This window comes from Schistocerca piceifrons, chromosome 8, assembly GCF_021461385.2.
Source record: "Schistocerca piceifrons isolate TAMUIC-IGC-003096 chromosome 8, iqSchPice1.1, whole genome shotgun sequence".
Taxonomy (NCBI): domain Eukaryota; kingdom Metazoa; phylum Arthropoda; class Insecta; order Orthoptera; family Acrididae; genus Schistocerca; species Schistocerca piceifrons.
Window position 1 is genome coordinate 3,025,536 of NC_060145.1, and position 25,573 is coordinate 3,051,108.

General features: G+C 45.3%; 1 protein-coding gene across 1 annotated transcript in view; it reads left to right on the top strand.

The window, feature by feature from the left end:
• LOC124711525 (glucose dehydrogenase [FAD, quinone]) overlaps nt 1-25,038 on the top strand; it is a 93,671-nt gene extending 68,633 nt beyond the window's left edge. Inside the window, exons 6-9 of the mRNA XM_047241651.1 lie at nt 2,425-2,646; nt 7,204-7,383; nt 16,523-16,721; nt 23,333-25,038. Coding sequence (XP_047097607.1) covers nt 2,425-2,646; nt 7,204-7,383; nt 16,523-16,721; nt 23,333-23,697 — 966 coding nt within the window. The 3' untranslated portion in view covers nt 23,698-25,038. The remainder of the gene's footprint in view (nt 1-2,424; nt 2,647-7,203; nt 7,384-16,522; nt 16,722-23,332) is intronic.
• Nucleotides 25,039-25,573: the final 535 nt, after the last annotated feature.

Consider the following 25,573-nt stretch of genomic DNA (forward strand, 5'->3'; position numbering starts at 1 on the left):
TGTGCGTTCGGGAGTTCTGCCGGCTGAGTCGGTCGTCTAAAACCTGTGCGTGAAGTGGAAACAACAACTCGCACCATTAAGACATAAATCGATAATCGCGAATCCTAGAACCAATCCTGTGCAAAGGAATAGAAGAACTTCATCCCTATTCTTGTGTAATGTACGCACAACACCTGTCTCGAATAATCTTGTGACCACTTTTCCTCCCTTCCTAGCTTTTGTGTCCAAAGTCGCAGAGTTCGGGTTCCGACATGAATTCTTTTACCCAGAGACTCTTATATGGGACTACTCTCCGACAACAGAGCACTGGTTTGAAGGAAATTCCTCTTCTGAATAATGTTATAACTGCCCACTGGTACTAAATATTGAACCTGCGCTCCAAGGTCACGTTGATGGAAAATTTAATGATGGACGACCAATAGTTCACTCCATTATACGGCTAGACCGACAAAAGTCCCAGGATTACATGTGCTGCGTAGAATGTGTCTGAATACGTGGCATTACGAGGGAGTATTTGTCCTAGAGATGGTTGCACGGTTGCAGAAATCAGAGCCAATAAAAAAGAAAATTAGTTGGAATGTTTCGACACGAACCTGCGTCTCAGAACAGACCTATCCCGCTCGTCTGACATTACAAGCCTGTTTTCTTGACAGCTAAAACATAACACAATACCATAAGCTTGAAAGAAGAAGACACGGCGCGCTGAAGTTCCAGTATGTCTTTACTTAATGCGACGACTAGTTGCGGTATCATTACACATCATCTGGTCAGCGTAATGGAGCCATTCTTGCTATGGCGATCCATTGTCACCAGGTGCCATGTATAACTAAACATAATACGCAGTTGCACATGTACTTGTGCAACTGGTGCCGTGTGTGACATTTGTCAGTTTACAATAAAGAGCTTAATTAAGAAAAAATTAAAAATGCATTTGTAAGCTGCAGGCCTACGTATGGTACACAAGCGCCGTACAACCAACTGTTGTGCGCGTGACTGGGACAAAGGCTTTGTTTGTAAACTTTAGAAGTGTCACATACTGTGAAAATACGCGCACATAAACAACTGCGTGCAGTGTTTAGTTATTCGTGGCATATGATTACAGCGGTTTCCCAAAGCTAACCAGTATGAATCAGTTAAGCTGATCTGATGACAGCGGTACAAAAACTCGGCTTTGAATTGAGTGAACTCCTATGGCAGTTTCCTGCTGTTCTTGTATCCATTTCTCAAATACTTACAGCATTTAAGCGCCACATGCAAGATGTATTTTGCCGGCCGGAGTGGCCGTACGGTTCTAGGCGCTACAGTCTGGAACCGAGCGACCGCTACGGCCGCAGCTTCGAATCCTGCCTCGGGCATGGATGTGTGTGATGTCCTTAGGTTAGTTAGGTTTAATTAGTTCTAAGTTCTAGGCGACTGATGACCTCAGAAGTTAAGTCACATAGTGCTCAGAGCCATTTGAACCACTTTGAACCACGAAATATTTAGTCCGATACATTTGTGTATAATTATTACTACACGTTTACAAAAACTATTAGAAAATTTCGTTATTGAAATAAGTTACTAATGAGATACCGTATCACAATGTGGCAGTATGTAGTACAATTGACAAGCTCACTTGTTCCACGCCACAGTGGAACACACATCTAACTACAGTAAAGTAATCAGACTTGACGGTGCAACTAGTGAAGAGCCCAGTGAATTTGTGTTTGAGGAGGAAGGTCTGTTGAACCTCTGGGATATTACTGTATTGGCTAGGTTTGTAAGCAGAAGTGTCAGACTGTTGATGGAAGTCCCCTGGTATGTAGTCACTACGGTTCATACGCATTGCAGGAGAACCCAGCACAAAGAATGGTAGTTCAGGATTGGTATACAAGCCATATGTGACATTATGTGCATCATGATAACGTCTATCTTACAGGGAAAGGATATGAAAGAAGAAGATGAAATCAGATTGAAGGTAAGGAATTCCAGGAAGATTACCAACGGGTGAAAACGAAAATGAGTGGAGGGAGGTGGATGAGGTGATGGGAAGAGACTCACAGTTGAGGGGATGCTACAAGTGTCTAAAGTTCATTGTGTTCTTTCTATTCGCTGTGGTCAGTGGGATTGGTCAAAAATGTTTCTACTGAACCCAACAGTATTCTCCTAGATAAGCTGAAATATGGTATCAGAGGTCTAGCTGGTAATTGGTTTTGACCTCTCTAACTGAAAGAATACAGTGTGCTGCTTTAAGAAACTCAGGAAGTGCACACATGAAACAACAACTTCACAATAAGGAATAATCACTAAACGTGTACCACAGGGATCGATATTGGGTCTGCTCTTGTTATTTATAAATGACCTTGCATTTGAGGCAGACTCTCAGTCGCAAAGTGTTCGGAGCGCGTTCCGACTCTGACGTGGACCATTGCACTGTGTCCGCAGGCGGTGCGGGCGAAGCGCGAGGTGGTGCTGTCCGCGGGCGCCATCAACTCTCCGCAGCTGCTGATGCTGTCGGGCGTGGGGCCGGCGGAGCACCTGCGCGAGCTGGGCATCCCCGTGGTGCGTGACCTCAAGGTGGGCCACAACCTGCAGGACCACGTGGGCCTCGGCGGGCTCACCTTCGTCGTCGACAAGCCCGTCACCTTCACCAGGGCCCGCTTCCAGGTGCGTGCGTGCCAAACAACGCCACCGCCCTCCCGGGACACTTGGAGAGGTCTTTATCATCCACGAACCAAAAACCAAAAACTAAGAAAAAAACTAAAAAAATCTCCTCCAACTATCCGTCACGCCACTGACGGCAAAATGTCTGCTTATTTGGACTTACGCTCCATTACGTAAAAAGAACAGCCGTCTTTGGATTTGTACCGCTACTCTGTACTTCACTGTATGTGGCAAAGCACGTAGGAACGTCGCATTACGCACAAGATGTCAAATTAAATACCTCTCTGCCGTCTAGTTTCCAAATTTTACTTGGCTACCAGTTTCTACGTTTTACTACGCCATCTTCCGACCTCTGACCGACGTGTAGGCAGTTATACAGTCGGCAGATGATCGCTATAGCAAGCAGAAATCCACTAATACCAGTTTTGCTGGCCTCTGTTTTGTCAGATCCGAGGCAGAATCTTCCTACACGTCGGTCAGGCGCCGGAAGATGGCGTAGTAAAACGTAGAAACTGGTAGCCAAGTAAAATAAATTTGGAAACTAGACGGCAGAAAGGTATTTAATTTGACATCTTGTATCGAAAACCCGAGTCCCGCAACCATCTCTCAAAAGATGGACATACAGTCGTATTACGTAGTCCGTGTTTTCAGAGTAATGAATACCTTCATAATTTGCACCATATTTTCAAACGCATCTTTGCTCCATCAATGAGCAGTGATCAATTGTCACAAGGCGCCACTGTATAATTACAGATGTGCCATTTCGGAGCTTAACTACAGGGTGCAGAAAAAAACACCCTGATAATGTCAGATCAGGACAGCGGACATTGAAATGATCCTGCTCTCAAATATTATGTATTTAATTTGAAAATTCAGTTTTATATTTCGCTTTTTCTCAATGCTCGATGCGAGTATTTGTACGAAATTTTTTTGAGTGCAAAACATTTCGTTGAAGAATTTATGCTACTTTCCTTCTGTTGGAGGTTTCCATAGTAATTGAACAATTTAACACTTTTTTTTCGTTGCAGAAAGTAATGCGATGACTCACTTGGAAATTTGTTGCATTCTTACGATATTACAGATAGCTTTCTCCTACCTAATACTGTGTTTCAGCATTCGTCGTTTATTCGTAGCTTGTTCTCCTTTAGATAACTTTTCATTAACAACTACCGGTCGAAGTCGCCGTCACTTATAGAACATTTCGACAATCTCAACAATCTTAAGTGCTATTAAAAACGATGATTTAAGCAGTTTACACAAAAGACTTGTACAAAATCTTTTAAGCGTGACAAGACGCACAGCAGAAAACATAAAAATATTTTTCGGAATTATTTTTGTGAAATAGAGATTCTTGGTGTGTCAGATATTATATGATGATATTTTTAATAATCAGTGTTAACAATATGCAAATTTTGAACACAATTAAATTAACATTTCATTTGTAGTGGCAGTTCAAGTAATCAATCCTATTTAATCTATACAAAATACAATATCCGATCTCGTATTTAAAGCTAGTAATTAACTTATATTTGCTTTACGAACAATTTCTTTTACTTTATTTTTAAGTCTTAAGCAAGAAATTCTATGAAAGTATTTTATAATAGTGCCTCAAATGTCGTTAAACAAAACTTAGTATAAACTGAAAATCAACAAATGACCATAAATATATAACAACGTAATAAAATGACAATGTATCGTGATGTCTAATAACCAAGTGTGTTGTGTACTAAAAAGGCGAGTCTCTGGCTGTTACACTAGAACGGTGAATCGAGCGTTTTCCAGGTAAACAGAGATCGGAATTCGACCATTGCGGAGTTTGTGGTCAGAAAAGAGCAACTTGTTGGTGGAGAGAACACAAAAATGTGTACACTTAGCCTAACGTGCCTCAGATAGTATCTATTACGCTAAGGACAACAATTATTCCTTAAATTAGCTTGAAATTTTTATTTAAGCCGCACAATGAGTAGTAGATAAATTTTAAATACCTATCTTAACCTGATTTCGCTAGACTAGATTTTTCCGTGATTTGCGCTGGGAGTATCATACCTTCATTAATCTGTGAAGATAATATAATAAGTTGCGCTACAGAGGGGGCACGGCAACAAGACAGTCGGCATGCAGTACTGTAGCGTGCAGTATAGGCAATAATGAAATCGAAAGGCCACGTGCTTCAGTTTTTGCTGAGCATGAATGAGTTTGTACTGTAAAACGTAGCCGGCCGAAGTGGCCGTGCGGTTAAAGGCGCTGCAGTCTGGACCCGCAAGACCGCTACGGTCGCAGGTTCGAATCCCGCCTCGGGCATGGATGTTTGTGATGTCCTTAGGTTAGTTAGGTTTAACTAGTTCTAAGTTCTAGCGGACTAATGACCTCAGCAGCTGAGTCCCATAGTGCTCAGAGCCATTTGAACCATTTTTTGTAAAACGTAACGGTATATTAAGATACTGATGAAAAACAAAATGGAAATAAACTTTTAAACATTATAGTTTTTCCATATACTTTAACGTAAATGTCTGAAACATCTCAAGTTGGTGTGTTAAAACGATTATCGCAGCCTCATAAACTCTTGCTACTAGCTCTTCACAGGTGCCAGCTACCGTGCGCTCGTCGATGGTTGGCTGCCGATTCGTTATCACAGCTTCACAACGGTGCGTTTCCGACTTTATCCTGCAGACCTACCTCTCTTGTACTTCCCTTACACTGCGCTGTTCTTATTATCAAATTTTTGTGAAATCCGTGAAAATTTCACCACAAGACCATTACGGGTTATAGTTAGATGTTTTGTGCGGCCTGATGCTGAACTTACAACACCGAATTTCCGTCAGCAGCCGTTCTTTGACGATGCAAAGTTCACTGAAGGCGGGCCAAAGCCACAAGTTAGTCAGCGAGGAGAGGCAATACACACTGTAACAAGAGTGATAATGGGTGAACAAGCGCAGTGCGCTTGTAATGTGATAATTTTTGTGTTGCATACTAGAGAAATAACGCGCCAGACTAATAGTAACTGCGGCAGGAAAACTATGACTGTAGGTGGAGACTACTGTGCAGAAATATTTTGAAACTATTCAAGAGCACCGAGCGCGACGGAATAATGAGACATATTACACATACACTATATTCGCATATTATTAAAAAATATTCGTCTTTTAACAGTTTAGATGGTGGCAGTTAGCAAGAAACAGAGCCGTGTAACTCATCAAGACGAGAACGAAAAGAATACTTGCAATAAAGCTTATAAACAGAATTCAAAATTTTTGGTTGATACATTACGGCCACGGCCTACCTGTTGCTATGAGCTTAGCTCTTGGTCTGCTGTCACGCTTTAGTCAGGCCTGTGAATTTTTCTGTCATTTATCGCATCGCTCAGCTCTAGCAATCATCTGTTAAATCGAGAAGTGCCAATTGGGCATTGTGATTCGGAGACGATGTTGAACTGGAATGAACTCAGCGGCATATCGCCTGCAATTGTACGGTGCCTAGTACTGCACTGAGGTATTAAAACAATCCTTTAGGTGGTAGACAACTTTATCTTCAACATTTGGTCGCAAAAAAAAAAACGATTGAAAATATTGAAACCGCAGAATTTTAGTCGCCGTGGGAAACAGGAAATGAAATCCGCTGTTATTGAACAGTTTTACGGAAGAAAGGAGACACACACGCAACTGGTTTCGCAAATTTTAAGTTGCACCTTCTGGCGTATATCTGTACAGAAATAAATTAATACTTTGATAATGGGGAAATGAAGTTATCTGAGATATTTTAAAGCACTGAGCGAACAGACCTAAACAAAGAAGAAATATTCGGCATTTAGTTAGGAAACTAGGTGTGGATCACCTATGCCCCACAAAGCATGGGCTCAGTGTAATGTAATAAATAAATTTGTAATTTGATACCAAAAGATCGTTACTATCACTACTATGTCCTATAGTTCGTGGAGCTATTACAGAACGTAGCAGAGTAACATTTGGCGTGCGTAGGCAAAGTTCTCAGCCTTCTTCAATCGCTAAAACCACATTCAATTACGCATGTTCAGTCTATAAAAGCGAAGGAATAAAATTAGGTACTAGAACCTGATCCTTGGCTACAAAACAGTTGGGCAGAAACTAAAACGTCAAAGACCTGGGGATATTCCCATATAACACAAAACAAAAACGGCATTGACCTGTGTTAAAATGACGGTGATTTGTCATAACTTGATCAATTAAAATATCTTCCTGTGCGCCTATGTCGAACGACGGACAGTGACCCTCGGTAAATGTTATCCACGGAGGTGTTGGCTCCCGGAGTCGATGAAGAGTAAAAATGACGTTAGTGGAGAAAACTAACAAAATTAACGTTTAAAAATACATCGAATGAAATTATTTTTAACATGCTTTAGGAGGCCACCATTACTGAAAGGAAGAAAATTATATCGAAGGCCAGACTTACCAGAAGCCGACACGCTTGTGTTTGTTTGTCACCAACATAACAGTAATACTCTCTGCATGCCAACAAGGGGCTGGAAGGAATCCTGTGGAGCCTATCGCCACGTGCTCGGGCCTGACTGGTGTCTGCGGCTTGCAGACGGTGCCCGTGTTCCTGGAGTACGTGCTGAACGAGCGCGGCCCGCTCACGTCGCTGGGGGTGGAGGGCGTCGCCTTCGTCAACAGCAGGTTCGCCAACCACTCGGACGACTGGCCGGACGTGCAGTTCCACTTCGCGCCCAGCTCCATCAACTCGGACGGCGGCGAGCAGATACGCAAGGTAGCAGCGTGCACTGACTCATCCCACTCCACTGTACACTATCTGACCAAAAGTAGCCGTGACTGACCGTCTGATGTCGCTAGATACGGACCCGGTAGCATGAAAAGAGGTAGGGAATATTGTGTTGTCAATACAGAAGCTGAATTGTTCGGTCGGGAGAGCTCAGTGGCTTCGAACACTACGTAGTCACTGGATATCACCTAAGTAACAAATACAACCCTTCAACAGCTGCCCAAGTCGATTGCTGGTGACGTCATTGTGAAGTGGGAACGCGAAGGAATAAGCCGAGACTACGCAGGCCTCATTCACGTACATACAGACACGGAGCGACGAGCACTGTGGAGGGTGGTTGTACAAAAAATAGCTTGAAATCGGTGGAAGAAATCACTCGTGAGTTCCAAAGTGTTACAACGACTCCAGCTAGCACAATGATTGTGCGTACACATATTTTTAAAATAATGGGGTCAATGGTCGCGCAGCTGCTTGTAAGTCTCACGTTTCTGCATTCACTTCTACACGGCGCTGAAGGTAGTGCAGACAGCGAAGTCGGCGGACAGTGGACGGCTGAAACCGACTCATCTGGAGTGATGAATCGTATTATAACCTCGGAAACCCGATGGAAGGGTTAGGGCTTGCCTATTGCCTGGAGGACGTTTTCTGCCAGCATCTGGATTTCCAACAGTGAGGACGGAGGCGTGGTGTTACGCTATTGGCGTGTTACTCGTAGTACGGGCGTGGTTCTCGTACAGAGCTTAAGAAAAAGATAAACGCGAACGATATGAACACATTTTTACAGCATTCTGTACCACTTGCAGAAGAGTATCAGCTCGGAGACCGTAATTACTTTTATCAGCATGACAATGCAGCCTGTCATAAAGCAGTATCTGTGAGGAAATGGTTTTTGGACAGCACAATTCCTGAAAGGGCTGGACTGTCCGGAACCCAGAGCTATTTTCGGTTCTTGTAAGAGAGTGTACCGCCATTCCTCCACAAACATTAAGACACCTCACTGAAAGCGTCTCCACCAGAGCTGTAGCCGTCATAAAGGCGAAGGGTGAACACAACCCGTATTAATATTTACTAAAAGACGTCCGGATACTGTTGATCAGTTGGTGTATGTTAAAAGCCACCAGCCAGTAACCTAAAACTGAGAGATTCGCGTTGAAAGCGGTAGGCCTGGAACTCTACACAGAGAAAAATCTTAAAGCTGATAACAGTATATCACTGACGTACACGTTAACGGTTCCCTGCCTTTGCAAGACTGGGCATGCCCATTGTATCTGTACACATGTAAATGCAAGTTAAACTGTTTTTTATACGGTCTATGAAAGTTTCGAAAAATTAAATATACAATATTTTCGCATTTGCTTTTTTGTCAGGGAGCAGTACCAATCACAAGACATGGTGTGAAACAACATACCTTGTTTTTTTTTTTTTTTTTTTGTTTGTGGTTTTAGGGCGCAAAACTTCTATGGTCATTAGCGCCCAGCCCGTGACGTAGAAAACAGGAAAAAAAAACGAAATTTAAAATCAGCAGCAATGGAAACATAGTCAGAAAATTGGAGAAACTAAAGGCAGAAGGAATGCTTAAAAGTCCACTATAGAAAGGGGTTGGTTGTCCACAAAAAAAAAACTTCAAATGACTGACGTCATTTCACTGTCACTAATAAACTGTAGAACGCGGTCAGCTGAGCGCGTGTCATCTGCTAAAATCGACGATAGATCAGGCGATAGCTGTAGACGGGAGCGTAACGGATTAAAATAGGGGCATTCAATTAAAAGGTGTCTGACCGTCCACAGCTGAGAGCAGTGGGGACAGAGTGGGGGAGGATCACCGCTTAAAAGATGTCGATGACTAAAAAGACAGTGCCCTATCCGGAGTCGAGCTAAAATTACCTCCTCCCGACGACGCGTTCGGGAGGAAGAGGTCCAAGCGCAAGGAACGGCTTTCACTTGCCGCAATTTATTGTGGGGAAGTGTTGACCAATGCGCATGCCATAAATGAGTAACTTGGCGACATAAACCGCTCCGTAGATCGGTAAACGGAAGAGACTGAAGAGCTGGCCGAGGAAGAGAGACTGCAGCCTTGGCCGCTATATCGGCCGCCTCATTTCCACAGATACCAGCGTGTCCCGGGAGCCAGAGGAACGCCACTGAGACGCCCCCCAGGTGGAGCAAGCGCAGACAGTCCTGAATCCGGTGGACCAGAGGGTGCACAGGGTAAAGAGCTTGGAGACTTAGGAGAGAGCTGAGAGAATCTGAGCAGATTACGTACTGTATCCGCTGATGGCGGCGGATGTAGTGGACAGCCTGGAGAACAGCGTAAAGCTCTGCAGTATAAACCGAACACTGGTCGGGAAGCCGAAAGTGATTTGGGGTGTCGCCAACAATATAGGCACTCCCTACACCTAACGATGTTTTCGAGCCATCGGTGTAAATAAATGTGGCTTCCGTCATTTGTGCACATAGAGCAACAAATGCCCGACGGTAAACAAGTGTGGGGGTACCATCTTTGGGAAATTGACATAGGTCTCTGAGCAAGTCGATCCGGGGACGGTGCCAAGGCGGTGCTGTACCCCAAGTTGTCAAGAAGGTTTTAGGAAAGCGGAAGGAAAGAGAATGGAGCAGTTGACGGAAGCGGACTCCCGGGGGTAGTAGGGAGGAGGAGCGGCCTGCATACCCGACATCAAAGGAGGCGTCGAAAAAAAGGTTATGGGCTGGATTAGCAGGCATGGAAGACAGATGGCTAGCATAACGACTCAGAAGGACTGCCCGCCGATTGGACAGCGGAGGTTCAGCAGTCTCAGCATAAAGGCTTTCCACAGGGCTGGTGTAAAAAGCTCCAGACACTAAACGTAATCCACGGTGGTGGATAGAGTCGAGACGCCGAAGAATAGACGGCCGAGCAGAGGAGTAGACTATGCTTCCATAATCCAATTTCGAGCGCACTAAGGCGCGATAGAGGCGGAGAAGGACCACCCGGTCCGCTCCCCAAGAGGTACCATTCAGGACACGGAGGGTGTTAAGGGAACGCAGACAGCGAGCCGAAAGATAGGAAACGTGGGAGGACCAGCACAGTTTTCTGTCAAACATAAGACCCAAGAATTTAGCGACGTCGGAAAACGGAAGGTTGACAGGACCTAGATGTAAGGAGGGCGGAAGAAACTCCTTACGTCGCCAAAAATTAACACAAACGGTCTTACTGGGTGAGAAACGGAAGCCGGTTTCGATGCTCCACGAGTAGAGGCGATCGAGACATCCTTGAAGACGTCTTTCAAGAAGGCTGGTCCTTTGAGAACTGTAGTAGATCGCAAAATCGTCCACAAAGAGGGAGCCCGAGACATCAGGAAGGAGACAATCCATAATTGGATTAATGGCGATGGCAAACAGTACAACACTCAGCACGGAGCCCTGGGGTACCCCGTTTTCTTGGGAGAAAGTACGGGACAGAGTAGTGTTCACCCGCACCCTAAATGTGCGCTCTGCCATAAATTCGCGAAGAAAAAGGGGCAGCCGGCCTCGAAAGCCCCAAGAGAACAGTGTGCGGAGGATGCCTGTCCTCCAACAGGTATCGTACGCTCTCTCCAGATCAAAAAATATTGCTACCGTTTGGCGTTTCCGGAGAAAATTGTTCATGATATAAGTGGAGAGAGCAACAAGATGGTCAACAGCAGAACGATGCTTTCGGAATCCGCATTGGGCTGGTGTTAAAAGACTGCGGGACTCCAGCCACCAAGCTAAACGGTAATTCACCATACGCTCCAAAACCTTACAGACACTACTCGTGAGAGAAATGGGGCGATAGCTAGAGGGGAGATGTTTGTCCTTTCCAGGTTTCGGAACGGGAACGACAATAGCTTCCCGCCATCGCCTGGGAAAGGTACTGTCGGTCCAAATTCGATTATAAAGGCGAAGGAGGTGACGCAGGCTATGGGTTGATAAATGCAGCAACATTTGGACATAGATACCATCCGGTCCTGGGGCGGAGGAGCGAGAAGTAGAGAGTGCATGTTGGAGTTCGCGCATGGAGAAAACAGTATTGTAGCTTTCGCGATTTTGAGAGGAGAAAGCAAGATGCCGCACTTCTGCTGCACGTTTCTTCGGGAGAAACGCTGGCGGGTAATTTGAAGAGCTCGAAATCTCAGCAAAGTGCTGACCCAATGAGTTAGAAATTGCGACGGGGTCCACTAAGGTATCATGCGCGACAGTGAGCCCAGAGACCGGGGAGAAACTAGGCGCGCCTGAGAACCGTCGAAGCCGACTCCAAACTTCCGAGGAGGGAGTGAAGTTGTTAAATGAGCTAGTAAAGAATTTCCAGCTTGCCTTCTTGCTATCGCGGATGACGCGACGGCATCGCGCACGGAGCTGCTTATATCGGATACAGTTGGCCAAAGTTGGATGGTGACGGAAAATGCGAAGAGCACGTCGCCGCTCACGTATTGCGTCACGGCAGGCCTCGTTCCACCAAGGAACTGGAGGGCGCCGGGGCAATTCGGAGGTGCGTGGTATTGAACGTTCCGCAGCTGTGAGAATAACGTCGGTAAAATGTGTGACCTCATCGTCGACGCTGGGAAAGCGACGGTCATCGAATGTCGCTAGAGACGAAAAAAGTGTCCAATCGGCTTGGGCAAACTTCCAGCGTCGCGAGCGCATATATGGCAGTTGAGGCTGCAGTCGAAGAACACATGGAAAGTGGTCACTCGAGTGTGTATCATCAAGGGCGAACCATTCGAAGCGCCGAGCTAGCGGAACAGTACCGACCGCAAGGTCCAAATGGGATAAATTTGCCGTGGAGGCAGACAAAAATGTAGGGACCCCAGTGTTGAGGCAGACTAGATCCGCTTGGTGGAAGACGTCTAGCAATAGTGAGCCACGTTGACAAGGATGTGGAGATCCCCAAAGCGGGTGGTGGGCATTGAAGTCCCCAACCAGCAAATAGGGGGGTGGAAGCTGATCAAGAAGATGAAGGAGATCAGCTCGTGCCATTGGTGTAGACGATGGAATGTATACCGTACAAAGAGAGAACGTGTATCCAGAAAGGGAAAGACGGACGGCGACAGCTTGGAAGGAAGTGTTTAAGGGGATTGGGTGATAATGGAGAGTATCATGGAGCAGAATCATGAGTCCTCCATGGGCTGGAGTGCCTTGAACTGAGGGGAGGTCATATCGGACGGACTGAAAATGAGGGAGAGCAAAGCGGTCATGGGGACGCAGCTTTGTTTCCTGAAGACAGAAGATGACCGGCGAGTAGGATCGTAAGAGGATCGACAATTCCTCCCGATTGGCGCGAATGCCGCGGATATTCCAGTGGATAATGGACATAGGGTGAACAGAAAATGGAGGAACGGCACCAAGGGTGCTGTCAACTCAACGACTGCTCAGAGCTTGCGACCGACAGCATGGAATGGCATTCAGTCGAAGGCAGAAGATCCTGATCCATAGGTTGGTCAGGAGCAGCTCCTGCCACCAACGATCGGCCAGTTGACCGGCCACCAACAGTGCGCCTCGGCGACACAGAAGATGGCCGAGGGCGATTTCCGCCAGGTGGTGCTGTAGATGGGACACGCCTTGGCGGAGAAGGAGAGGAACTGTGTTTCTTCGTAGCCTTCTTGGAGGTATGTTTAGATGAAGGAGGAACCGATGGTTGTGAAGTTGCAGTACGTAAAAACTCTTCACGAGAATGCTCTTTTTTTGTAGACTTGGCGTCTGACTTTTGGGCTCGAGATTTAGCAGAACCCGACGAAGGGTGAGCCATAGAGTGGGCAGGCGAAAGAGGTGAGGTTGAACGGGCGATCTTTGCGCTGGCCGATCTGACGACCGTGGTACTAAATGTGAGGTCGCAAGTCTGCGTGGCCGCCTCCTTTGTTGGCCGAGAAGAAGCAAGGACAGCGCTGTATTTTCCTTTCTGAGGCACGGTGGGCTGTCGACTGGCGAGTAACTTTCGAGCAGCAAAGGTCGACACCTTTTCCTTCACTCTTATTTCCTGGATCAGCTTTTCGTCCTTAAAAACAGGGCAATCTCGAGAGGAAGCAGCGTGGTCACCCATACAGTTGATGCAGCGAGGGGATGGAGGTGGACAAGCACCCTCATGGGCATCCCTGCCACACGTAACACATTTGGCCGGATTGGAACAGGACTGGCTGGTGTGATTAAACCGCTGACATCGATAGCAACGCGTAGGGTTTGGGACATAAGGGCGAACGGAAATTATCTCATAGCCTGCTTTGATTTTTGATGGGAGTTGAACTTTGTCAAAAGTCAAGAAGACAGTGCGGGTTGGAATGATGTTCGAGTCAACCCTTTTCATAACCCGATGAACAGCGGTGACGCCCTGGTCAGACAGGTAGTGCTGAATTTCTTCGTCAGACAATCCATCGAGGGAGCGTGTATAAACGACTCCACGCGAGGAATTTAAGGTACGGTGCGGTTCCACCCGGACAGGGAAGGTGTGGAGCAGAGAAGTACGCAGCAATTTTTGAGCCTGGAGGGCACTGTGTGTTTCTAACAACAGGGTACCATTCCGTAATCTGGAACAAGACTTTACAGGACCCGCAATTGCGTCGACACCTTTCTGAATAATGAAAGGGTTGACCGTGGAAAAGTCGTGACCTTCGTCAGACCGAGAAACAACAAGGAACTGTGGCAACGATGGAAGAACCGTCTGTGGCTGAGACTCAGTGAACTTACGTTTGTGAGCAGACATAGTGGAAGGTGAGGAAACCATTGCGGAAGAATCCCCCATGATTACCGGCGTCTCCGATGGCGCGCTCCTCCCTTGTGGGGGCCCTCACCGAGGGCACACCCGCCTTAGGTGATTGTTCACACCTCAGGTCACACCTCCCGACATACGGACGGAGGGACCAATCGGCACTTTCGGAAGGTATCAGCTCGGGTAATCACCCCTCCCTGGGCCTGGCCTTTACCAGGGGGTACGTACGTGTCCTACCTGTCTACCCGGGGCGGGGAATTACGCGTTACCCCGTCACCGGCTACGCATGGAAGTGCGTGGGTTGGCCTTCAGACACGCACAGGGAGGAAGAAAGAGAAAGGGAAAGGAAAGAAGAGGGGGTCTCAAACGCCGCAGCGGAGAAAAGGGTAAAGAGAAGAGGTAAGGAAAGGAGATGGACAAAGGAAGGAAGAAGACATACAAGCAAGGAAGAAGAAGAATGCGGTACATTTACAAGCGTCCGTCTCCGGACGTAGGCGCAAACCATACTCCCAGAGGGGGAGAAAATGAAGGAAAGAGCAAGAGGTGAGGGGGGGGGGGGTGAAGACAGGGGATGGGGAAGGATGCGGAAAGGGAAGGTATGCAGCCCGGAAAGGAAGGAAGGCCACATTAGCTCGGGGCCCCGTGCTCGCTACGCACGTATCCACAAAAGAGTTGTGGATCCCCTGGGGGGAAACAACATACCGTGCACTAGGAGAAAGAGAAATGATACACTGAAGGTAAAATCCTCTAGATTGTTAGGCCCCCTCATGTTTCATTACAGTTACTTTTACACGATCGACGTTTCGACCTCTCTGCTGGGATCTTCTTCAGAATCGAGTAGAACAATCTATAGAGGAACTTCGTGAAAAACTAGAAGACTTTGCCGCGAATGAGCACGGCCGGAAAGCCTGCAGATTTACAGAAATGATAAAGATCATAACCAGCACAAACTCTTTTGATATGCCGTCAACAGTGCGTCTGCGCAGCAGAGTTGAAAAACTACTGTAAGCTACCGTAGACTATCGTAAGGAAGGGCAGACTACCGTAGTTTTTCTAGCACCTTTTGTCAGTTAAGGTCGTACCCACATTACCTGTACGTATGGTGTGTTGCATACCAACGGGGGCTTCACCTCATACCGATCGCTTTCTTTGCGTATGCGATCTGTGTTTTACTCGATTTCCCCTAGAAACTGGAAGCGGTGAACTGTCTAGAAAATGAATGATGATATATAAAGTACCGGGTAACCTACAGAACGTTTTTACTCTACCTCCTATCTGTCACTTAAAAGCAAAGAGTATTTACGGCAAAAGTGAAATTGTCTATATTTAACTCAGGTTTTATGCGAAAATCGTTGACTTATAAAGTGAAACAGAGAGATGTTGTAGCAAAAATAAACAATACAGATTTATAATATAGCGCTAGAAAACGCAGTTTCCGGAACAAAAAGGTAAAAACAAGTCGCAAAACAAAAATATATCAAACATCGCTTCAAAACGTATTTGAACTTACGCAAACACGTCTCTGTTTTTCGTAAACAACTTCCGCATTTAGGAATAATAGCTGGAAACGCTTGCCTTTGATCATGATGAAGGATGTGCTATTGAGTACAAAATAATAAGAATAAAGTATATTCAAACAAAAAACAAATACAGGGTGGTCCATTGATCGTGACCTGGCCGAATATCTCACGAAATAAGCTTCAAACGAAAAAACTACGAAGAAAGACTATTACAGCGCCACCTATCACAAAGCGATAAAGTGGTCCAACTAAAGCATTCATATTTCTTTACCCCGCGAGGGATTAGCCGAGCGGGCTCAGGCGCTGCAGTCATGGACTGTGCGGCTGGTCCCGGCGGAGGTGCGAGTCCTCCTTCGGGCATGGGTGTGTGTATTTGTCCTTAGGATAATTTAGGTTAAGTAGTGTGTAAGCTCAGGGACTGATAACCTTAGCAGTTAAGTCCCATAAGATTTCACACACATTTGAACATATGAACATTTCTTTACGTACTACACGAATATGTATAAAAATGGGGGTTCCTATTTAAAAAAATGCAGTTGATATCCGTTTGACCTATGGCAGCGCCATCTAGCGGGCCAACCATAGCGCCATCTGGTTTCCCCCTTCAAGATAGAAAGTTTCGTTCTTTGTAGTTTTTGCGTTTGACACTTATTTCGTGAGATATTTGGCCCAGTCACGATGAATGGACCACCCTGTATAAGTCGTCGGCTCTCTTACACATCCATTTGTGTTTCTTTCCCTACCAGTGCTAACAATACTGTCGCTACTCCTACCATTTACTACGTCATTTATGTAGTGTGTTTTGGTAGAGCGCAGCTGTACTCGGGAGCGGCGGACCAGAGCACCACAACTGGTGGTGACTGCAGGAGCTACGAGAGTGACAGGACTCACACAGTCGCGCGCGTTGCAGATCCTGGGCCTGCGGGACGGCGTGTTCAACACGGTGTACAAGCCGCTGCTGAAGGCGGAGACGTGGACCATCCTGCCGCTGCTGCTGCGGCCGCGCAGCGCCGGCTGGGTGCGCCTGCGCTCCGCCAACCCCGCCCACCACCCGCTCATCGTGCCCAACTACTTCGCGCACCGCGAGGACGTCGACACGCTCATCGAGGGTGAGTCTCCGGCAGCCCCGGCCAGCGGATAGGGTGTCCGCGTCTCGAAATACGGCACTCTGCTGTCGTCCTATGATTGACTGCTGGCCTTTGACCGCTCTGCTGATCTAACGCATCGGTATCAGTGAAGTGTGAGTCCACCAAATCCAGAAAGCCGTGGAATCATAGACGCTGGCACTCAGGTTGGTACTACGTGCCTTGTCTTCTGGAAGAATTCGATACACTTCCACACTGTCGTTTCGTGAGTAAAACACGAGCTACTGAATATCGGACTAGATTTGCGACTGCATTCGTGACGTCCTTGCGTATAGAACTCAGCATGTGACTCGTTAACGGATAAATTTCGACATACTTAAAGTTGATTTCAGGAGTACCTCAAAAAGTATGTTATGACAGTTACTGACCTACATATATACAGGGTGAGTCACCTAACATTACCGCTGGATATATTTCGTAAACCACATCAAGTACTGACGAATAGATTCTACAGACCGAACGTGAGGAGATGGGCTAGTGTAACTGGTTAATACAAACCATAAAAAAATGCACGGGAGTATGTTTTTTTAACACAAACCTACGTTTTTTTAAATGGAACCCCGTTAGTTTTGTTAGCACATCTGAACACATAAACAAATACGTAATCAGTGCCGTTTGTTGCATTGTAAAATGTTAATTACATCCGGAGATATTGTAACCTAAAGTTGACGGTTGAGTACCACTCCTCCACTGTTCGATCGTGTGTATCGGAGAGCACCGAATTACGTAGGGATCCAAAGGGAACGGTGATGGACCTGAGGTACAGAAGAGACTGGAACAGCACATTACGTCCACATGCTAACACCTTTTTATTGGTCTTTTTCACTGACGCACGTGTACATTACCATGAGGGGTGAGGTACACGTACACACGTGGTTTCCGTTTTCAATTACGGAGAGGAATAGAGTGTGTCCCGACATGTCAGGCCAATAGATGTTCAATGTGGTGCCATCATTTGCTGCACACAATTGCAATCTCTGGCGTAATGAATGTCGTACACGCCGCAGTACATCTGGTGGAATGTCGCCGCAGGCTGCCACAATACGTTGTTTCATATCCTCTGGGGTTGTAGGCACATCATGGTACACATTCTCCTTTAACGTACCCCACAGAAGGAAGTCCAGTGGTGTAAGATCAGGAGAACGGGCTGGCCAATTTATGCGTCGTCCACGCCGACCGTGGCCTGTGTTTGTTACAACACGCAACTGAACGTCGGAGGTTTCAAGCGTCAACTTTAGGTTACAATATCTCCGGATGTAATTAACATTTTACAATGCAACATACGGCACTGATTACGTATTTGTTTATATGTTCAGATGTGCTAACAAAACTAACGAGGTTCCATTTGAAAAAACGTAGGTTTGTGTTAAAAAACATACTCCCGTGCATTTTTGTATGGTTTGTATTAAACAATTACACTAGCCCCTCTCCTCACGTTCGGTCTGTGGAATCGGTTCGTCAGTATTCGATGTGGTTTACGAAATATATCCAGCGGTAACGTTAGGTGACTCACCCTGTATATATCCAAGGAGTCGTGAGGCGCTGTTTCTCTGGTGTGTCAGCAGACATTTGCAATTTCGTTTTTGCATTGTGCACCTGCAGTCTGCCCAACAAATAGTGTTCATCACGTTTTTCATGCGACGCTCAGTGTCGGTGGGAAGCGTCGGTTTGTTTCCAGTCCCAAATAAACTGAGTTTAAAAGCGGAATTGTAAGTGCCCGTTTGATAGAGCGGTCCCAGATTAGTCTAGTCCGATATTAGTCCTACCGATATGTATTGACAGAGGCAGTAAAATACGGAGAACAGTCGGTACTCCAGCAGCGGCACTGAGTCGCCGCTGCATCGCTGTTTATTATTTATTACTGTTATCATCTTTTACTGTCCTTGCGATAGAAAAAATATCGAATTAGACTAATCTTGGAGCGGTCTATCGAATGGGCACGTATAAACACCGATTCAACAGTAACTGTAATGGGAAACACACTGACGCTTTCTATTGACACTGGAAGTCGCATGGAGGACGTCCGGAGCCGTAATTATTTGGGCTGACTCCAGCACCACAACGCAAAAGCGAAATTGCAAACATCTGCTGAAACACTAGAGAAAATGCGCCTGACTAGTGCATAACCTGGGAAACCGCATGAGGCGATTTGCAGCCCATGCTGCTTCCTGCAGGAAGCTGACAACATCAGAAGCCCGAAAGGTAGTACAAGAAGAACTATGGAGTGTTGATGAACGGTGCAGGGATTCGCACTTGAAGCTGAACGTAAATAAATGTGACGTACTGCTCGAAAACAGGAGAAGAGATCCGTTACTGTTCGATTACGCTGTTGAAGTGTGCGTGTGCGCCTGTGAATTCCTAAGAGACCAAACTTCTGCGTTTATTGATCCGCTGTTGATGAAAAATCAATGGAAGTAGTAATAATCTTAAAATACCTGATAGTTATAATCTCAAATCAGTAAACAAGAAATAAGGCAGAGGACAATACAAGAAAAACAACTAATTAACAAGTTGAATTCCATTCTTTTCTGAATTAAAATTAAGAAAAAAGGCAAAAAAGGTTATATGAATCAATAATACAAAGCATCTGTTTATATGGAGCGGAAGCCTAGGAACTAACCAAACAACATAGAAGACCTGAAGCGCTCCAAATGGAATTTTTGCAATATGTTGTCGAGTATCGAGGCGAGAGAACATCCCAAATACGGAAATCACGAAGCGAATTAAAATTCCCACGTACATCTCTGAAGAGGAGGGAAAACGGAGGTTAAAATGGCATGGGCACGCAATGAGGCTGGCAACCTTCAAACAAGAGAAAAAGCAGACACTGTACAAAATGGATAATAAACTAGAGAAGGATATGCAAGGAATAAATTGAAAGAAGATTTATACAATGATCTAGAGATTTCAATACGAAGTTGCAAGAGAGGGCCTCAAGATCCGTAAACAGCTCGCAATACACCCAGGAGTGCCACCCAGAGCGAGTTAAAATGGAATGACCAAGTAAACCAAACAGCAGGAAAAACAGACGCCAGGCTGAGATTCATTGGAAGAATCTTACGGAAATGTGAGTCACGTACAAAAGAAGTGGCTCGCAATACACTCGTCTAACTGCTTCGTGGATATTACTCATCAGTCGGGGACTCTTACCAAGTTCGAACAGCAGAAGAGACAGAGAAAACCAACGAAGAGCGCCTCGTTTCACCACGGGACCGTTCAGTAAGGGTCACAGCCTTACGGAGATGCTCAACAAATTCCAGCAGCAGACGCTACGAAAAAGTCCTTGTGTATCACAGAGATTGCTGTTGAAATTCAGAGAGCGTACGTCCGAAGAAGAGTTAGCCAACACACTACTTCATCCCTCGTACGTCTCGCGAAATGAACACAACGAGAAAATTCGAGAAATTAGAGCTAAAACGGAAGTTCACCGACAAACATTCTCCCCACGCGCCATTTGCGAAATGAACAGGGAAGGGCGCATCAGATAGTGGTACCCAATGTAGCATGCGGAGTGTAGATGTAGGTCAACACGTACAGTTGACTATGGTGTATATATATATATATATATATATATATATATATATATATATATATATTCTTTCGCAGTTTGTATGGACGGTGTACCAAACTTTTAGCGTACAAATTGTACAAAAGGCGGATAACACTGAACCGAGCATTTGGAAATAAGGTACCAACGGTTTTAATTGAATATGCCACTGGGTAGGAGGTTTGAAAGAGCAACGCGTATGACGCAAATATTTTTAAACTGATGATAACTCATAAGAGAAGACAGCCTACCGCATAGACGGTGGTGGCGATAATTTGAAACGCAATAGCTTACACAGTGGTCTGTGACGTCTACAGGGTGGAGTAATGGCTGTTCAGACTTGATGACTGGCTGTCCAGTAAAGAGGAACTTGCTGACATGCCTGTAAAGCCAACAGAATTTGCAGAAAAAAGTTTCACAGCAATTGCCATCCTCACTGGACGAAATTTATAGTCGAGTGTATAAACTCTACGGCTTTTTCTATTCGAGATACGAGCAGTCTTCGGTGCACGAAACCGAATTAAAAACTGAAAAACTGCTTAGTAGGCTAGCTGCTTGCCTCATTGTGCAACACGCAACAGTGGCATCTGAGAGCCACATCTTATACGCCGTTTGTATCGCACACACTGAGACCGGTGGTCGCCACTTTGAACGGTGGCTGTGTGCTTACGCTGTCGCTACTTATCCAAGACTATCCGTGACGCAAGCAGTTTCCAACTTCCCAGACGACCGAGGTGAAGGAATTAGACAAGAGGTGTCCCACATGTTGCGTCAGGCCTCACTGCGGTGGGGAATGTTTCTCCTGGAGAAAGAAAGTGCTGTCACTCACTGCATTCGAGAAGATAATTCAGTTGTTTTACTAGCAATTGAAAATTTACAATGCTCCTTTACCGTGCTGATTATGTGAGCAAAATGGTTTTTTCACTCGATGAACTAGCCTATAGAAAATTACGGAGTGACTTCAAAATGACTGAATAAAAACGAAGACCCTCCCGCTTTTGCAAAAGAGCTTACTATCTACACATGTGATCAAGAAAATTTGTACGGGTGCGGCTGTTCCGCCACGTTTATATGACTTGCCGAAATTCCACAAAGCAGATGTGTCAATACGTCCCACTGTCGGCATTGAAGGTATCCCCATCTACAGCATGCCGAAGTATTTAGGGAAGTTTCTTCATCTTTCCATTAGAAAAACTGATGAGCATATATCCAACTCTATGGCATTCATACGACGACTGAGTTGCCTGCATCAACCAGATCTGTTCAGATTTGACATTGGGTTATGGGCGTTCCACTTGAAGAGCGCTTGGGCTTCGGAAGTGAAATAATGAAGCTCTGTCATCATGTGCCCACTTCAGCTTACTGCTTATTTAATGATCAGGTTTATGAAGAAACTGACGCACTGGCAATGGGAAGCCACTTATCACCTGCAGTTGCACACTTATTTATGGAAGATTTTGAGAACACGACTTTCAGGGTGACGTCTTTAAAACCAACCTGATTTAACAGACACGTGGATGTCACGTTTACGGTCTGGCCAAGTGGAGCGGTTGTACTTAATCACTACCTGGAACATTTTAATTCTCTTCATCCCAGCATTCTGTTTATGATGAAATTTGAAACTGTTGAAAAGTCACTTTCTTGGGTGTGATGGTTAATAAAAAGAAGCATGGAAACCCAGGATACAATGTTTGCCACAAACCTCAGCACACCAACCCATATATGAACGCAGTCACCTGCCGTCCGCTGCATTAACACAGTGGGGTCCTGCAGACACTGGCACCAACAGCCTATGCAGCCTTCGGCACTGACAGCTCGCCTCAATCGGAGTGATTATTTTAGTAAGCAGATTCGCTATACTTTGGAGTATGGGCCATCACTGAAAACACGGGAAGATGGATGCAAAACAGTTATTTTCCTTAATTATACTGGAAACATGTTCTTAAATTGAGAATTTTTTTTAAAATTAACTTGCAACCTAGAATTGAGTGATACTAGGCTCTATTAAATATGGTTTGCAACTAACGAAGCTCAATGTATAAGAAATGGAGGAGGTGTGTGTGTGTGTGTGTGTGTGTGTGTGTGTGTGTAACATTACGTCACAGAATCCTTCATCAGTCTGCAGTGACCAGATACTGTTTAACTGAGAGGCATTGGATGAAACCTGCGGACACACAGACACTTGCTGTCGCATCTTATCTCAGTAATTGGAGTGTGTCCTTAGGGATACTATAGAGATTAGACTAGCGGGTCATCTCATTAAGAAAGGCAATGGGTTTACTTTAGACCGGATATGGAACCATGTTTTGACATGTATCGCCCCACAACGCCTGTGGCGCGGTCATCAGCATATCTTGTCGTTAGTGTCAATTGTCTGGATTGCGATACAACGCTTCTCCCAGCGTTAACGAAAAAGGACTTCCAGGAAACAAGGGAAATAATGTTTGAACCTAATAACACTTCTATGACTTAAGTTAGCGTATTTACCAAAGAAAAATCACCAAATAGCCTTATATTTTCAGAACTTTTTATTTTATTTACACGAGAAGTTTCGGCACTTCATTAATGCCATCTTGAGGCCCTTATACACTTCATAACTTGAACCACCAATACCTGGATTCCGTGATTTTTATGACATGACAACTGTTACCAAGTCTTCGAAGTGGACACTCCACGTGAAATTCACGGAATCCACATATTGATGGCTCCAGTTACGCATGCATAGATGTATCTGATTCTCCAACATGCAGTGCATAGGGGCCTGAAAATGGCATTAATGAGATGCCGAAACTGGTCGTGAAAATAAAATAACAAGTTCTGAAAATAGACAGCTGTTTGGTGATTTTTCTCTGGTAAATATCTGACAGGACGCTGTCTCGTATCCACGATGGATCGACAGAGATTAAGTCAGTGAACTTTCCGAAAATCTGTATACTAGACACAGACTGAACTTTTGTGCTGAGAGGGCAACACCCTTATCAGATTGTTCGTGCCTACACTTGTTGCACAGACTGGTGGTGTCTTGCAGGGATCCGCATCGCGGTGAACCTGTCGTCGACGCCGGCGTTCCAGCAGTTCGGCTCTCGGCTGCACAGGATCCCGCTGCCGGGCTGCGCGCAGCTCGCCTTCGCCTCGGACGAGTACTGGGAGTGCGCGCTGCGCCACTTCACCTTCACCATCTACCACCCGGTCGGCACGTGCAAGATGGGCCCCGCCTCCGACCCCGACGCCGTCGTCGACGCCCGCCTCCGCGTGCACGGCGTGCCTGGCCTGCGCGTCGTCGACGCCTCCATCATGCCGCACATCGTCAGCGGCAACCCCAACGGGCCCGTCATCATGATCGGCGAGAAGGCGTCCGACATGATCAAGGAGGACTGGAAGGACTTCAGGTAGCCGGCGGCCCAGCTGGACGGTGGAACTAGGCCTCCGTTGAGGACCGTCCACTAGTGCACCGATTAACATTTCCGGCTTTCTCGAAAAATCATCTCTTCGGTGACAAGAATGACGCTGTGTTTAAAATCTCGTGCAGCAATGTCCCCACCGCAGTCTGAAGCCAGCTCGATTTTACACCCAAACCGGACAGTATTTTTGTATACCGATCATCACAAAGCTGGGGCGAAATAATCGATTTAACTTCAGCAAAGTAGTCAGATGTACTTTGAGTTCACTTACGACCTAACGCAATACTTTTCGATGTAACTTATTTAGTATATAGAAATGTGGCATATGCTGTGTAATATTTTCGTAGTTCACAAGCTGCTTCGTGTTTGAGTAAAACTCGAGCTTTCGTTGATATTGCTCACCTTCAGCGCCAGGAGATGACTGAATGCTCCGTACTGACGGTCTCTCTTCTGTACTAGTAGTCTACAGAGGTTGGTTTCTGATCCCCTTCCGTCTCGTAATTCCGGCCGGTTTGGATAGACTGAAGGGGGGAGGGAGTTTGTATTCTCTTCACGGTCCGTTATTTCCCGCATTTTCGCACGCAAATCTCGCGCTCAGATGACATCACTGCTCCAGTGATGCCCCAGAGCGCTACTATATAAGATACAAATATCGGTTCCGGCAATCTATCGGTACCTGACGATGAACACATCGAATGTATTCGAATGCTTAAGTCTTAACTCAAACATGACGAGACTTGAAAGTCGAGAAAATGTTAGACATGTACGCCACTGCGAAAGAGTCAAAGACACTGATTGGACATATGCTGAATTTGTCTAAGTCCAAGTGCGAATCACTTCTTTGGAAACGCTGAACACTGTTTCTCATGACTTCTTCGTGAGTTTTACGTAACAAGCGGTAGCAAAATGTTTGTGAGAAATTTAGTTAACATTTGTTAACTTCGTTAGTCCTACAAATTTCTATTCTGGTCATGATTTGATGTTCTATTCACTTACGTGTCATAGCAAGACATATTCCTTATTTTAAGTGCCATTATATTTACGTAAGTACTTAAGGACATAAAAACTCTATATCATTTTGCAAGCGATCTCTAAGGACTGCTAACTGCTACAGTGTGCTCGGTGAAAAGTAATGAAGAGCAATCGCATCTTCATGCGAGCTACAGTGATGTTTTTCCCGTTAGTTGGAATTATTCGTGTGCTCGAAATGTTCGCTAATTTATATGCAACCCATATTGACAAGAAAGAACAATATTGTTTCATATACTCACAGAACTATTTTGAATAACTTTTGTTAAATCATGTATAAATGTAAGCCATCCAAGAAATATCATAACTATTCACTGTAAGAGGTAAATATTCGTGTACGGTGAAAAACAAACTGTCTGCAAGGAGGCAAAAAGGAGCAAACGCACTAAATTGTATTTTATTATAAATTAGTTTCGTTTCTGGTTGAATAAAGGAATGAGACAACACACACACACACACACACACACACACACACACACACAGCACAAAATACGAGGTACAGTATCTTTATTTTTTTATTTTTTTTATTTATTGTTCCGTGGGACCAAATTAAGGAGAAGTCTCCATGGTCATGGAACGAGTCAATACATGAAATTATAACACGATATTAGAAACAGATAAAATGAAATATAAAAAAACATATTCAGGTGACAAGTCGTAAGTTTAAATGAAGAAAATCAACAATGTAACACTGGAATTTGCTTAATTTTTTAGCTCTTCCAGGAGCTCATCGACAGAATAGAAGGAGTGAGCCACGAGGAAACTTTTCAGTTTAGACTTAAAAGAGTTTGGGCTACTGTTAAGATTTTTGAGTTCTTGTGGTAGCTTATTGAAAATGG